Raw genomic sequence first — 13,339 nt, 5'->3', positions numbered from 1 at the left:
GGCTCATGCCTGTATTTTTAGCTACTCAGGAGGCTAAGATCTGAGGCTCTTAGAAAGTCTGTGAGACTCATCTCCAGTGAACCAGAAAAAAAGCCAGAAGTACAGGTGTGGCTCACAGGGTAGAGTCCCAACTTTGAGCAAAACAAAACAAAAACTAAGAGACAGTGCGCAGGTTCCTGAGTTCAAACCCCAGAACTAGCACCAAAAACATTAAATAAATAAGTAAATGAGCAAATACACATAAATAAACACTGCATCTCTTTCCTAGCCAAAGACAATTTGGTTAGTCTGTTAGCTGAGAGCTTTTGAGACAATCTTCCCATGTAGGTTCGAGCATAGTCACTAATGTTCTATAAAAATAAGGCCATAGACCCTGCAGTAGGACTAGTGGGAGTTGTTTCTGAATCTCCTATATAGGGCACCTGGCCTCCCCACTGGGGGAGATCCCAGCTCCTTGCAACATAATTCAAGGGCTCACAACCTGCAAAGCCTTCCAGGCCCCAGCTCCCCCCACCCCCTCCAATACTTCCTGGGAGTTGGTGGGCAGGAAATGCACCACCCCAGGTCCTGGTCTGACTCAGGGGGACCACAGATGCAAAGGAAACCACCTTCCCCTCCCTTATTCTCCTCTGCCTCCCAGTGTCTCAAGTGTGCTTTCTCATCATGCCAGCTCTGACCCCCGGCTGTGCGATTGTCCCATCTAAGACCCAGGAATCCCCCCAATCTGGACCCCTGCCTCCTCTCTTGTCCCCACTGGTCCCCCAGATTCTCAGGTTCTCATCACAGGGCTAGGAACAGGGGTGGGGTGGGGCAGGACGCATGGGTGGGTGGGTGGAGCCAAGGCCCACTTCCTTTCCCCTTGGGGCTCAGGCTGCTCCAGTCCAAAAGAAGCTTCAGGAGGAGCTGAGCTCGAGTGGCTGGCCCAGGGCTGCCTTATCAGTTGAGCTGGTAAGAGGGTGTGACCTGGGGGGAGGGGAATTGGAGCCTTAGTGGACATGAGGATGTCCACTGAAGACCCTGACAGTCATGGGCCTGAGGAGCAGAAGCCTGAACAGGCTCAAGGAAGGGCTAGACGGACACAGCTATTGATAGTCTGAGTTCTGAGAACAAGAGGGGACTTCTGAGGCAGCATCTGAATCCATGCCTTTGATCTTTCTTATCTTCAGTACTAGGTTTGAGCTCAGGGTACTTGTTAGGCAGGTGTTTCTACGGCTTGAACCACACCTTTTACCTCCTCCTCCCCTATCCTACCCCTTACCCACTCTGTTTTTGTTTTTGGGTTTTGTCGGTCATAGGGCTTGAACTCTGGGCCTGGGCGCTGTCCCTCAGCTCTTCAGCTCAAGGCGAGCGCTCTACCACTTGAGCCACTGCGTCACTTCTGGTTTTCGGAGTGGTTTATTGGAGATCAGAGTCTCACGGACTTTCCTGCTCCGGCTGACTTTGAATCGTGACGCTCAGATCTCAGCCTCCTGAGTAGCTAGGATGACAGGTGTGAGCCACCAGTGCCCAGCTCACTCTGGTTATTTTTGAGATAGGGTCTCACTTTTGCCCAGGTGGCTCAGACCTTAATCCTCCTATTTACGCTTCCCACCATAACTCCAATGGCCGTCATTTATCACCATTCCTGACTTGTTTTGTTGAGACAAGGTCTCATTAACTTTGTGCTCAGGCTGACCTTGATCTGTAATCCTCCTGAACACCATTTCTCAATTATCTTGGATTTCAGGCACTGAGCCTGTCCTCTTATTTCTGATAATAGTTAAGGCAAGGATGGAAAAAAAAAAAGCCGTTAAACCACAAGTTGAGCCTGGCAGTTGGCAGGGAAGTGGGCAGGGAGGAGGGCCAGGCTAGGTCCTCCCCCAGCCCCCGTGTGTTCTGTTTCTTCAACTTCTCCACCCTCAGGTCCTAACTCCTGCTTCTGCTGGTCATCCTGGAAATGGCCCTGCTTTGTGTCCTCTTTGGGTTGTTCTGGATCCCGATGCTGAGCCTGCAGACTCCAGTAACTTCAGGAAAGCCTCCTTCTTTGGTCTCCTATAACTCTGAGATCCAGCATCTCTCAGACAACCTTACTGATGCTAACAGCACCTGGAACCAGACCTCAACTCCGCCCCACTCCACGCCTTCTGAAAGCAGTAATGTGTCTCTTCCTATGGCTTCCATCAACACATCTGAGCCAACAGCTTCCCGGGGTGATTCCACCAAGGAGCCTTTGCTTTCCTTAGGAACCTCTAGTCCAACCAGCAGAATTCCCGTCCCTGTCGCAGAGAACTCTCTGGAACACTCTACTGTGACAGGTGGAATCATGACATCTGACTTTCTGGAAACTTCCAATGGTACCGGTGAACCTTCCGTCACCACAGCAACCAATTTTCTGGTTGCTAACAATGAGACTAGTGAATTCTCTGTTACCATGGCAAACAGATCTGTGGCGCCCTCTAATGAGATGACTGGACCCCCTGCTACCATGACAACCAGGTCCCTGGAGTCCTCCAGTGGACCAACTGTTACCTTGAAGCCCTCCAATGAGACTAATGGACCCTCTGTTGCTATGGCAACTAGCTCTGTTGAGGTCTCTAGCGTGGCCAGCAGCTCTCCAGTCTCTCACAGAAAACTACCTGTGATGACTACTCCACATCCCTGGACAGACACAAGCTTGAGCCCTGCCCTGGCGGCAGGCCAGGGGTCCCGGGGCATGCTGCTGGTGCCCATGCTCGTGGCGCTGCTGGTGGTTATAGTTCTCATGGCCTTGCTGCTGCTGTGGCGCCACAGACAGAAGCAGCGCACGGGGGTCCTGACGCTCCACAGAGGTGGAAAGCGCAACGGCGTAGCGGATGCCTGGGCTGGGCCAGCTCAGGTCCCTGATGAGGCCATGAGAGCCACGGTGGGAGGATCTGGGGCTGACAAAGGCTCTGGGATCCCTGAGACAGAGGGGTCTGGCCAGAAGCTTTCACTCACCACTTTCTTTGGCAGACGGAAGTCTCACCAGGGCTCCTTAGCACTGGAGGAGCTAAAGCCTGGGTCAGGCCCCAGCTTGAAAGGGGAGGAAGAGCCACTGGTGGGCAGTGAGGATGAGGTTGTAGAAGCCCCCACTTCCAATGGGCCAGAAGTAGGGGATGGAGCTGCTTGTGAATAATGAGAGTGGAGTTGGAAGCCTGGTGCTGGTAGCTCACGCCTATAATCCCAGCTACTCAGGAGGCTGAGATCTGAGGATCCCAGTACAAAGCCAGCCCAGGCAAAAAAGTCCATGAGACTTTTATCTCCAGTTAACTAACAAAAAGCCAAGAGTCTGGCTCAAGTGAGAGAGCACTAGCCTTGAGTGAAAAGTTAAGGGACTGTGTCCAGGCATTGAGTTCAAAACCCAGTACCGGCGCAGAAAGAAAATAAAATTAGTGGGAGCCACTATTCCTCGCCACTTTCCATTCCCTTCGCTCTTAGCACAACTCCCTCAGCCTTCCCCAGCGTCTAGCTGCTGCCCAGATCTTCACTTGCAATCTTTTCTGTGTGTGTGTGTGTGTGTGTGTGTGTGTGTGTGTGTGTGTGTGTGTGTGTGTGTGTGTGCCAGTCCTGGGGCTTGAACTCAGGGCCTGGTCATTGTCCTTGAGTTTCTTTTGCTCATAGCTAGCACTCTACTACTTGAGCCACAGTGCCACTTCTGGCTTTTGTTCTGTGTATGTAGCACTGAGGAATCGAACCCGGGGCTTCATGCATGCTAGGGAAGCACTCTACCACTAAGCCACCTTTCCAGGCCCTTCACTTGCAATCTTCACACAGCTTTTCAACTATAGATTCTCCAGCCAGCATTCTCGCCCAGCGTCTGGATGTGCACCTGAGCCAGGGCCCATACCTGCTGACCAGCTACGCCCTGCCAAACCTTCATCAACCCTTCCTTTCTTTCCTCCATTGACACCAAGCTTACTCAGCCTGTGATTTATCTGAGAACTCCTTCAAAGGATACTCTGGGAAGAAAGAAATGACAAGCCAGAAAACGCCCTAAGAATTTGCTTACAGAATCTTCTAGTTAGGACAGTCCTGTTGGGCCAACTCATCCATGAAACTTTGATTCGCTTTGGTCCAGCCTGGAGCCCGGGTAAGGGAAGAGGGGAAGAGGGGTTGGGGGCTGTGTTCTCTGGTGGGCTTGTGACCCACCCCAAAGCACCACCAGCTTCTCCATTCTCTCCGCTCTCCTCTGTATTGACGCTGTCTAATATGGGAGTTTCAGGCTAGGCAGAGTTCTCCAAATTCCCAGCACCTGACTAGGTCCAGAGATGTGGCTTGTGCATCACAGGCGTGAATTTAGCAATGTTGTTGTTTTAAATTTCTTTATTGAAACTAAGTGATTACATAAACTTCACAGTACTGTGGGATAGTCATACTTAGCTAAAGTCACAAACGCATTTTAACCTTCACAAAGTGAATTGTCATTATCATGGTCTATAAAGCTTGTGAGCTCTACAGACTTTGACAATGCAACTAATTCTTCTAAATAGGTTGATATGTAGAGTTCTTTCCTTAGGGTAAGCTGTTCCCATTTGCTCCCTCATTTCCTCCCTTGTTTGTTTTGTTTTTGAAAAAAATGTAATTTTATTGCTGGGCATTGGTAGTTCATACCTGTCATCCTAGCTACTCAGGAGGCTGAGATCTGAGGATCGAGGTTCAAAATCAGCAGAGGCAAGAAAGTTTTTGAGACTCTTATGTCCAATGAACCACCAGAGAACCAGAAGTAGCGCTGCGGCTCAAAGTGGTAGAGCACTGGCCTTGAGCAAAAGAGCTCAGGGACAGTGCCCGGGCCCTGATTGCAAGCCCTGATTGCAACCCACAAAAATAAATAAATAAAATATGTATACATATATAGTATATGATTTTTGTTATTATTAAGATGTTTCACACAGGGGTTACTATTTCATAACTCAAGTACTGAGTACATTTCTTTCTTTTTCAATGGTGGCTATAGGTTTGTCATATACAGCCTTTATTTTATTTTTATTTTTTTCAGTCAAGGGGCTTGAACTCGGGGCTTGGGCGGTGTCCTTGCGCTCTTCAGCTCAAGGCTAGTGCTCTACCACTTGAGCCACAGCGCCACTTCCCTGAGTACACTTCTTTTTGGGCACATCACCCCTTCCTTTGCTTTTCCCCACTTTCCCTGGAAATGTTTGCAAAAGGTAGGGGTGAGTACAGTGTGTGTCCTTGGGGGGAGAGGGGTTTGCCCAGCAGTGGGCACTGGTCTTGCTGATGCCAGTTCCCTTCCATGTTTGATTTTTCTGTCTGTATCTCCTTTTCCATTCTAGAGGTTGGGCGCCTCCCTTTCTGTTTAGATAAAGGGAGAAGAGACAGGCCGGAGGAGGGAGGAGAGACACACTTGGGACTTTTGCCCTGGTCTGGGGTGGAAAGATGGGCCAAGTCCTGGCTGTGTTGTCTCAGATCAGCTCTGGCTACAGCCCCCGTGGACATGTGGGCCAGAGGTGGTTGGTATTTCCCCAGGTGGCGGAAGAACTTTGTAAAGAGGAAACTGTTGAGTCAGACTGAGGGCTGAAAACAGACAGAGTGACCCACAGAGAGAGGTGTGGGAGCCATGTGAGTGTGAATGCAAAGGCCTGGGTGGAGAAGGAAGGTAGGATAGGGAGGGTGAGGCGTGGTGTGTGTGTGTGTGTGTGTGTGTGTGTGTGTGTGTGTGTGTGTGTGTGTGTGTGTGTGCGTGCGCTGGTGAAGTCTAAGAAGAGAGAGGAGAAAAGAGGAAGAGAATGGCCATAGACGCAGCTGCCACCGCACAAGGCTCTGTGGCCCCCTGAGCTTGATCTGAGAAGAAGGACTGGGCTGGGCTGGACACCTAGATTCCCCCAGCCAGACTGGGCACCCAAGGGTCCACACTGGGCACTTGGCCTGCATCTCACCAAGTGCTATTTGTTTGAGATTGATCAAACCAAGCACCCCAATTTCAGTGTTTAGAAAACACTTGTCAGGGAGGCTGGGAAGGTGGCTGCATGGTAGAGTGCTTGCCTTGCATGCAAGAGGCCCTGGGTTCAATTCCTCAGCACCACACAAGCAGAAAAAGCCAGAAGTGTCGCTGTGGCTCGAGTGGTAGAGCGCTAGCCTTGAGCTGAAGAGCTGAGGGACAGCGCCCAGGCCCAGAGTTCAGGCCCCACAACTGACAAAAAAGAAAAAGAAAACACTGTGAGGGATGGGAGAAGTCCCCAGATCCCCGCCACCGCTCTCAGTTTCGGAGCTGTTACTGGTTTTCAAGTCCTGTGCAAACGCTGGAGGAAAGAGTGGGAGGGCGGGGAACGCACCTGGAGGCGACTTCAGAAAATGTCAAAATGTCAGTGTTAAAACAGAGGCACAAAGAAAATGTCACGAGCTCACAGAACTCTTGAGGAGAGCAATTCCCTGAAGAGCTAGCTCTAGGGACTTTGCTCCACTGCTGTCTTTCTGGTGGCATGGTGACTGGCTGGTAGCAGGTTGTCAATGAAATGCATGTCAGGGACTGAACAAATGAATGAATGAATGAATGAATGAGTGAGTGATTAAATAAGTAGAATGCATGGTTGAGTGAATGAATGAATGAGATAGTGGATTGAGTGAGTGAATGGGATAGTGAACTGAATGAATGAATGAGTGGATGAATGAGATTTTGAAGGCTAAGAATTTTGCTAGGCTGGAAAAGAGGGTAGGGCAGGTACAGAAGTAAATATTTGTAGAGAGTTTGTTGTTGTTTTTTAAACATGGAATAAGTGTGTCCTGGTTCTGAAAGAGAAGAAGTAGGAGGAGATATTGTAAGTCTAAAAAGGAAAAAAAAATAAACAAGCAGAAAGAGGAAAACAAGCAATAATGAACTATAAAATATGGAGACAGATTCACATATATTGATAATGAAAACAATTCTAAGGGATTTGTTTTTCTTGTCACACTCATTAGGAATCATGTTTTCAAGAGCTATGTGAAGACTTTGTAAATGCCTACAATATGATGTTAAGTAGAGAAAAAAGCCAGTGACAATCTGTGAATACATATGGTTCTAGTTTTGTAGTGACTCAAAAATATGCATACTTATAGAAAGAAGAGGAAATATCCCAAATGTTCACAGTTAGCTATAAGATGATGGGTTTAAGTGTAATTTTTATTTTGTTCATACTTTTCTGTTTTTGCCAAATTTTGTACAATAAATGTCTACTGCATTTTTGTCTAGAAAAAAAGTTGATTAAAAAAATTAAAAAACAACAACAATGTTCTAGCCCGGTGCAGTGGTTCATGCCTGTAATCTTAGCAACTTGGGAAGCTGAGATCAGGAGGATTACAGTTTGAATCCAGAAAGATGTTCTCAAAATACCATATCAACCAATAACAAAGCAAAGTGTGGTGGTTTAGCCTGGCATCCCTGCTGTTCAGGAAGCATAAGCAGAAGGATCGTGGTTCAAATCAACCCAGGTAAAAAGCAAGACCTTGTTCAAAATAAATAAATAAATAAATAAATAACAGGCCCGGTGCTGGTGGCTCATGCCTGTCATCCTAGCTGCTCAGGAGGCTGAGATCTGAGGATCACGGTTCAAAGCCAGCCTGGGCAGGAAAGTTTGTGAGACTCTTATCTCCAATCAAACCATTAGAAAACCGGAAGTGGTGCTGTGGCTCAAGCAGTGGAGTGCTCACCTTGAGTTGCAGACACAGGGACAGCGCCCAGGCCCAGAGTTCAAGCCCCATGACTGACAAAAAAAAAAAAAAAAACACAATAAAAGCAAAAGAACTGGGGGCATCACTCAAATGCCTAATAAGTGCATGACCCTGAGTTCAAACCCCAGTACTATTCCATGGTATGAAATTAGAGCATGTGGTTGAGGATAGTTGTGGGGCTGCGGCTGAGGAGGAGGTTGGGGTTGGGCGTGGAGGTCTGGGGAGCTTGGATTTGCTTCTGCCAGTAGTGAGGGAGTCAGCGGACTGTCTGCTCCAAGCCTGTCTTCTTGAGCCCAGCATGTGGTGAGTACTTTGTCTGTTGCCCAGCAACTCATCTTCAAAAACTCTCTCCCCTTTCCTGCTCCCTGCAGCCAATTCCCCAGGCCTTGAATCCCTTCTTTCTTTGTCTCTAGTCTCCATCATTTCCAGCCTGGTCCCATTTCCTGATCCTTTCCCTTCTGTCTATGAAGGACCCAGGGACCTCTCTTCTTTGTCAAGTTTCATTTTTTTTTCAATTGACACACAATTATTATTCAAATCTATGAGCTACAATGGGATGTTTCAACATATGTATATAATGTGTAATAATGAAATCAGGGTAATTAGCATATCCATCTACTCAAAACCATATTATCTCTTTATGGTGAAACATTAGAAATCTCCTGTAGATGTTTTGAATACAGAACCTATTATTAATAGCTATAGACATCCTACTGAGCAATAGAATATGAAAACTTAGCTGGATTGGGTACTGCTGGCTCATGCCTCAGGCAAAAAAAAAAGGGGAGGCTGGGAATGTGGCTTAGTGGTAGAGTGCTTGCCTAGCATGCATGAAGCCCTGGATTCGATTCCTCAGTACCACATACACAGAAAAAGCTAGAAGTGGCTCAAGTGGTAGAGCACTAGCCTTGAGCAAAAGAAGCTCAGGGACAGTGCCCAGGCCCTGAGTTCAAGCCCCATCTACCACTACCACCACCAACAAAAATAAAAACACAAAACAGAAGAGGAGGTGTGACTCAACTGGTAGAGTATCAGCCTTGAGTGTAAAAAGGCAAATGAAGCCAGGTGCTGGTGGCTCACGCCTGTAATCCTAGCTATTCAGAAGTCTGAGATCTGAGGATCTTGGTTCAAAGGCAGCCCAGGCAGGAAACTCTGTGAGACTCTTATTTCCAATAAACTACCAGAAAAACAGAAGTGGTGCTGTGGCTCAAGTGGTAGAGAGCTCACCTTGAGCTGAAGAATTGAGGGACAGCGACTAGGCCCAGAGTTCAAACCCCACAACTGACAAAAACAAAAACAACAACAACAACAACAAAAAACAAACAGGCAAATGAGAGCATGAGGCCCTGAGTTCAGGTCCCAGTGCTGGCGTGCATGCACGCGCGCACGCGCACACACACATACACCGATTCTTAACGGTTACATGCCTTGCAGAACTAACTGACACAGTATGTGGCTGCCTAGTTCTGGAGAGGCTTGGGGGGGGGGGTTATGAGGGAACATTGGGGATGAAGGACTTGCTGTCACTAGTGAGTTACAGGGAATGTCTGTGAATCCCGGTCCCCTCCAGCTGGTGGCATTAGGACAGCCAGCCTGCACCTTGGTAAAGCTCCCAGCTCAAGCAGAATGGACTGTGTCACCCTGCAGAAAGCCACCTGCTCCCCCTTGCATTTGTACCCGCTCTGCCCGAAGCCAGCCCACCCCCAGCTGTCCCCAGAGCACATTTGTCTCCACTCGCCAACCAAACTCCTCCTCAACCATCACTATCTTGGTGCAGTTGCCCTTCTAACTCACTACAAACAGATTGTTCGTTCTTCCTTCCCACAATGCCATGGGGGAGGGGGTTGGCATGGGTGCCCGGACTGTATGGGAAAAGACCCCTCACTTACCATTGGCATTGGGCCCCCTCAGGGCCATGCGCCATCTCCAACAGTTCCAGTGGCTACATTTCAGTACACATGGCTACCTGAGAGGTAGAAACTGAGTAGAGAGATGAATGAATGAATGAATGAATGATGACTTTTGAATAACATGGCAACACCAGAGTTTCCCTCTGTCATCCAGGATGACCTCAGGAAAAGCAACCCACAGTGAGAACATATTTTATTTTATGGCAACTTAGACATCACTTAAGATGGAAGAAGAGCTCAGGCTTGGAATGGATCTATTCAAATTATAAGATTTTTTTTTTCTCTTCTAGTCCTGGGCACTGACCCTGAGCTTCTTTTGCTCAAGGCTTGCACACTACCACTTGAGCCACAGCACCACTTCAGGCTTTTTCTGTGTATGTGGTACTGAGGAACGGAGCTCAGGGCTCCAGGCATGCTAGGCAAGCGCTCTACCACTAAGCCATATTCTAGCCCCCAGAGCATAAGATTTAAGGATGAAATTAATGGGGATGAGGATTCGTGAGATTACACTTCAAGGTTTCTCTGCTGTGAGATTGAAAACATCATTTATTTGAAAATTCAGTTTGGTTGAGTGGTAGTTTGGGGGAAAAACAACAGTTTTTTAGAACTATGAAGAGAAATGCTTGGAAGATAGCTAGAAATAGATGTCTGGAGCTTGGGAGGGAACTCAGAGCTCGAGAAACGGATTTAAGAATCATCTGAAGCCAGGTGCTGGTGGGTAGCTTATGCCTGTAATCCTAGCCACTCAGGAGGCTGAGACTGAAGATCCTGGCCAGCCAGGAGAAGACAAATCCAAGAGACTCTTACCTCCAATTAACCAGCAAGCAACCCAAAAAGGAAATGTGGCTTATGTGGTAGAGTACTAGCCTATAGCAGAAAACATTAAAGGAGAGCACAAGGCCCTGAGTTCAAGTCCCATTACCAGTGTTGTAATGTCCTCGGAGTCAAGAAAATCCACGAGGCACAGTTAAAGGTGACAAGGAGTTTTATTTGGCCAGCCAACAATTGCCTAGTCCTGGGAGGATCAAGAACATCACCAACCTCCAGTGTTTTTATATAGGTCAGAACTACACACAGGTGGTGGTTTACAGAAGCTCAAAGATGATTGGGGGAGGGATATTCTTCAGCCGTGGTCAGGACCAGGCAAACAACATTCTGGAAGCCAGAGATTCAGTATTGGAAGTGAGGGTTATACCACAGAGTAAAGAAAAAAGAAAGCCGGGCGCTGGTGGCTCACGCCTGTAATCCTAGCTACTCAGGAGGCTGAGATCTGAGGATTGCGGTTCAAAGCCAGCCAGGGCAAGAAAGACCGTGAGACTCCTATCTCCAATAAACCACCAGAAAACCGGAAGTGGCGCTGTAGCTCAAGTGGTAGAGCGCTCTCCTTGAGCTGAAGAGCTGAGGGACAGCGCCCAGGCCCAGAGTTCAAGCCCCACGACCGACAAAAAAATAAAAAAATAAAATAAATAAAAAAAAAGAAAAGAAAAGAAGAAAAGCCAAGCACATGTGGCTCACATCTGTAATCCTAGCTACTCAGGATGCTAAGATCTGTGAATTGCAATTCAAAACCAGTCTGGGAAGGATGGTGAGATTCTTTTCTTTTCTTTTTTTTTGCCAGTCTTGGTGCTTGAACTCAGGGCCTGGGCACTGTCCCTGAGCTTTCTGTGCTCAAGGCTAGCACTCTATCACTTGAGACACAACACCACTTCTGGCTTTTTCTGTTGATGTGGTACTAAGGAATTGAACCCAGTGCTTCATGCATGCTAGGCAAGCACTCTACCACTAAGCCACCTTCCCAGCCGGATGGTGAGATTCTTATTCCAAGTTGACCACCAAAAAGCTAGAAGAGGAGCTGTGGCTCAAGTGGTAGAGTACTGGCTTTGGGTGAAAAGCTAAGGGGTAGCTCCTAAGCCCCAGGACTGGTATTAAAAGAAAAGGCCCTAGCTCGGCACCAGTGGCTCATGGCTGTAATCCTAACTACTCAGGAGGCTGAGATCTGAGGATCGCAGTTTGAAGCCAGCCCAGGCAGCAAAGTCCATGAGAGTCTTATCTCTAATTAACCACCAGAAAACAGAAGTGGCACGTGGCTCAAAGTGGTAGAGTGCGAGCCTTGATGAAAAAACTGCAGGGACAGCTACCAGGTCCTGAGTTCAAGCCCCACAACAGTCAAAGGTAAGAAAGAAGGCTGGGAAGGTGGCTCAGTGGTAGTATGTACCTTGCATGCATGAGGCCCTAGGTTCTATTCCTCAGCACAACATAAGCAGAAAAAGCCAGAAGTGGTACAAGTGGTAGAACATTAGCCTTGAGCTGAAGAGCTGAGGGACAGCACCCAGGCCCAGAGTTCAAGACTCACAACCACCACCACCACTACTACCACCAACAACAAAAGGAAAAGATGGAAGGAAAGGAAAAGAAAGGAAAAGAGGCTGAGCTGGACTCTGGTGGCTCACCCCTATAATCCTAGCTACTTAGGGGCTGGGAAGGTGGCTCAGTGGTAGAGTGTTTGCCTTGCATGCATGGGGCCCTGGGTTCGATTCCTCAGCACCACATAAACAGAAAAAGCTGGAAGTGGTGCTGTGGCTCCAATGGTAGAGCACTAGCCTTGAGCTGAAGAGCTGAGGGACAGCACCCAGGCCCAGAGTTCAGGCCCCACGACTGGACCCCCCCAAAAAAAATCCTAGCTACTCAGAAAGTTGAGATCTTGAGGATCATGGTTTGAAGCCAACCCAGAAAAGTCCATGAGACTATTTTTTTTGTCAGTTGTGGGGCCTGAACTCTGGGCCTGGGCGCTGTGGCTCAGCTCTTCAGCTCTAAGGCTAGCACTCTACCACTTGAGCCACAGTGCCACTTCCACCTTTTTCTGCTTATGTGGTGCTGAGGAATCAAACCCAGGGCCTCATGCATGCAAGGCAAGCACTCTACCACTGAGCCACCTTCTCAGCCCCAAGTCCATGAGACTCTTATCTTGAGGAAATTACAAAAGATGCTGGAAGTGGCACTGTGACTCAAGTGGTAGAGTGCTGACCTTGAGCAAAAGAAGCGCAGAGAGAGACAGTACCCAAGCCCTGAGTTCAAGTCTCAGCACTGGCAAAAATAATTTTGTTGTTGTTGTTGTTGTTGGTCTTGGGGCCTGAACTCTGGGCCTGGGCGCTGTCCCTTAGCTCTTCAGCTCAAGGCTAGTGCTCTACCACTTGAGCCACAGTACCTCTTCCAGCTTTTTTCTGCTTACATGGTGCTGAGAAATTGAACCCAGGGCCTCAAGCATGCAAGGTAAGCACTCTACCACTGAACCACCTTCCCAGTCCCCCCAAAATAAATTTTTAATAAAATAAAAATAATAAAAAAAGAAGAGGTCAGGTGCAATGCCTTGTAATCCTAGCTACTCAGGAGACTGAGATCTGAGGATCCATAGTTCAGTCCCTGAGACTCTTATCTCCAATAAACCACTATAAAACCAGAAGTGGAGCTGTGGTTCAAAGCGGTAGAATGCAAGCCTTGAGCAAAAGAGCTCAGGGATGGTGCCCAGGCCCTGAGTTCAAGTCCCTTGACTGACCCCCCCCCCCCCAGCCTGAAACAAAGGCTTTCTAGCCCTCAGGAGGGAGCCCATTTCTGCCTTCAGTTGGGCTGGGCTTAGGGAGGGGACCTGCGCCTCCCTCAGGCCTAAAGCCTCCTCCCATGGGGGCAGGCACAGCAAGGGTCCCAGAGGCCTCTATTGAGAAAGATCAGTCACCAGCAAGGCCGTCCCTCCCTCTCCACCCCCCCTCCGACAG

General features: G+C 48.4%; 1 protein-coding gene across 1 annotated transcript; it reads left to right on the top strand.

The window, feature by feature from the left end:
• The first annotated feature begins 863 nt into the window (after positions 1-863).
• Positions 864-7,213, top strand: LOC138841749 (leukosialin-like). Its single transcript, XM_070042610.1, has 2 exons — positions 864-948; positions 1,903-7,213. Exon 2 carries the CDS (start codon positions 1,937-1,939, stop codon positions 3,131-3,133), a length of 1,197 nt encoding a protein of 398 aa, XP_069898711.1. The 5' UTR covers positions 864-948; positions 1,903-1,936; the 3' UTR covers positions 3,134-7,213.
• Positions 7,214-13,339: the final 6,126 nt, after the last annotated feature.

This window comes from Dipodomys merriami, unplaced genomic scaffold (genome assembly GCF_024711535.1).
Source record: "Dipodomys merriami isolate MVZ:Mamm:240054 unplaced genomic scaffold, mDipMer1.0.p SCAF_328, whole genome shotgun sequence".
Taxonomy (NCBI): Eukaryota; Metazoa; Chordata; class Mammalia; order Rodentia; family Heteromyidae; genus Dipodomys; species Dipodomys merriami.
This window is presented reverse-complemented; position numbering and strand designations above follow the sequence as displayed.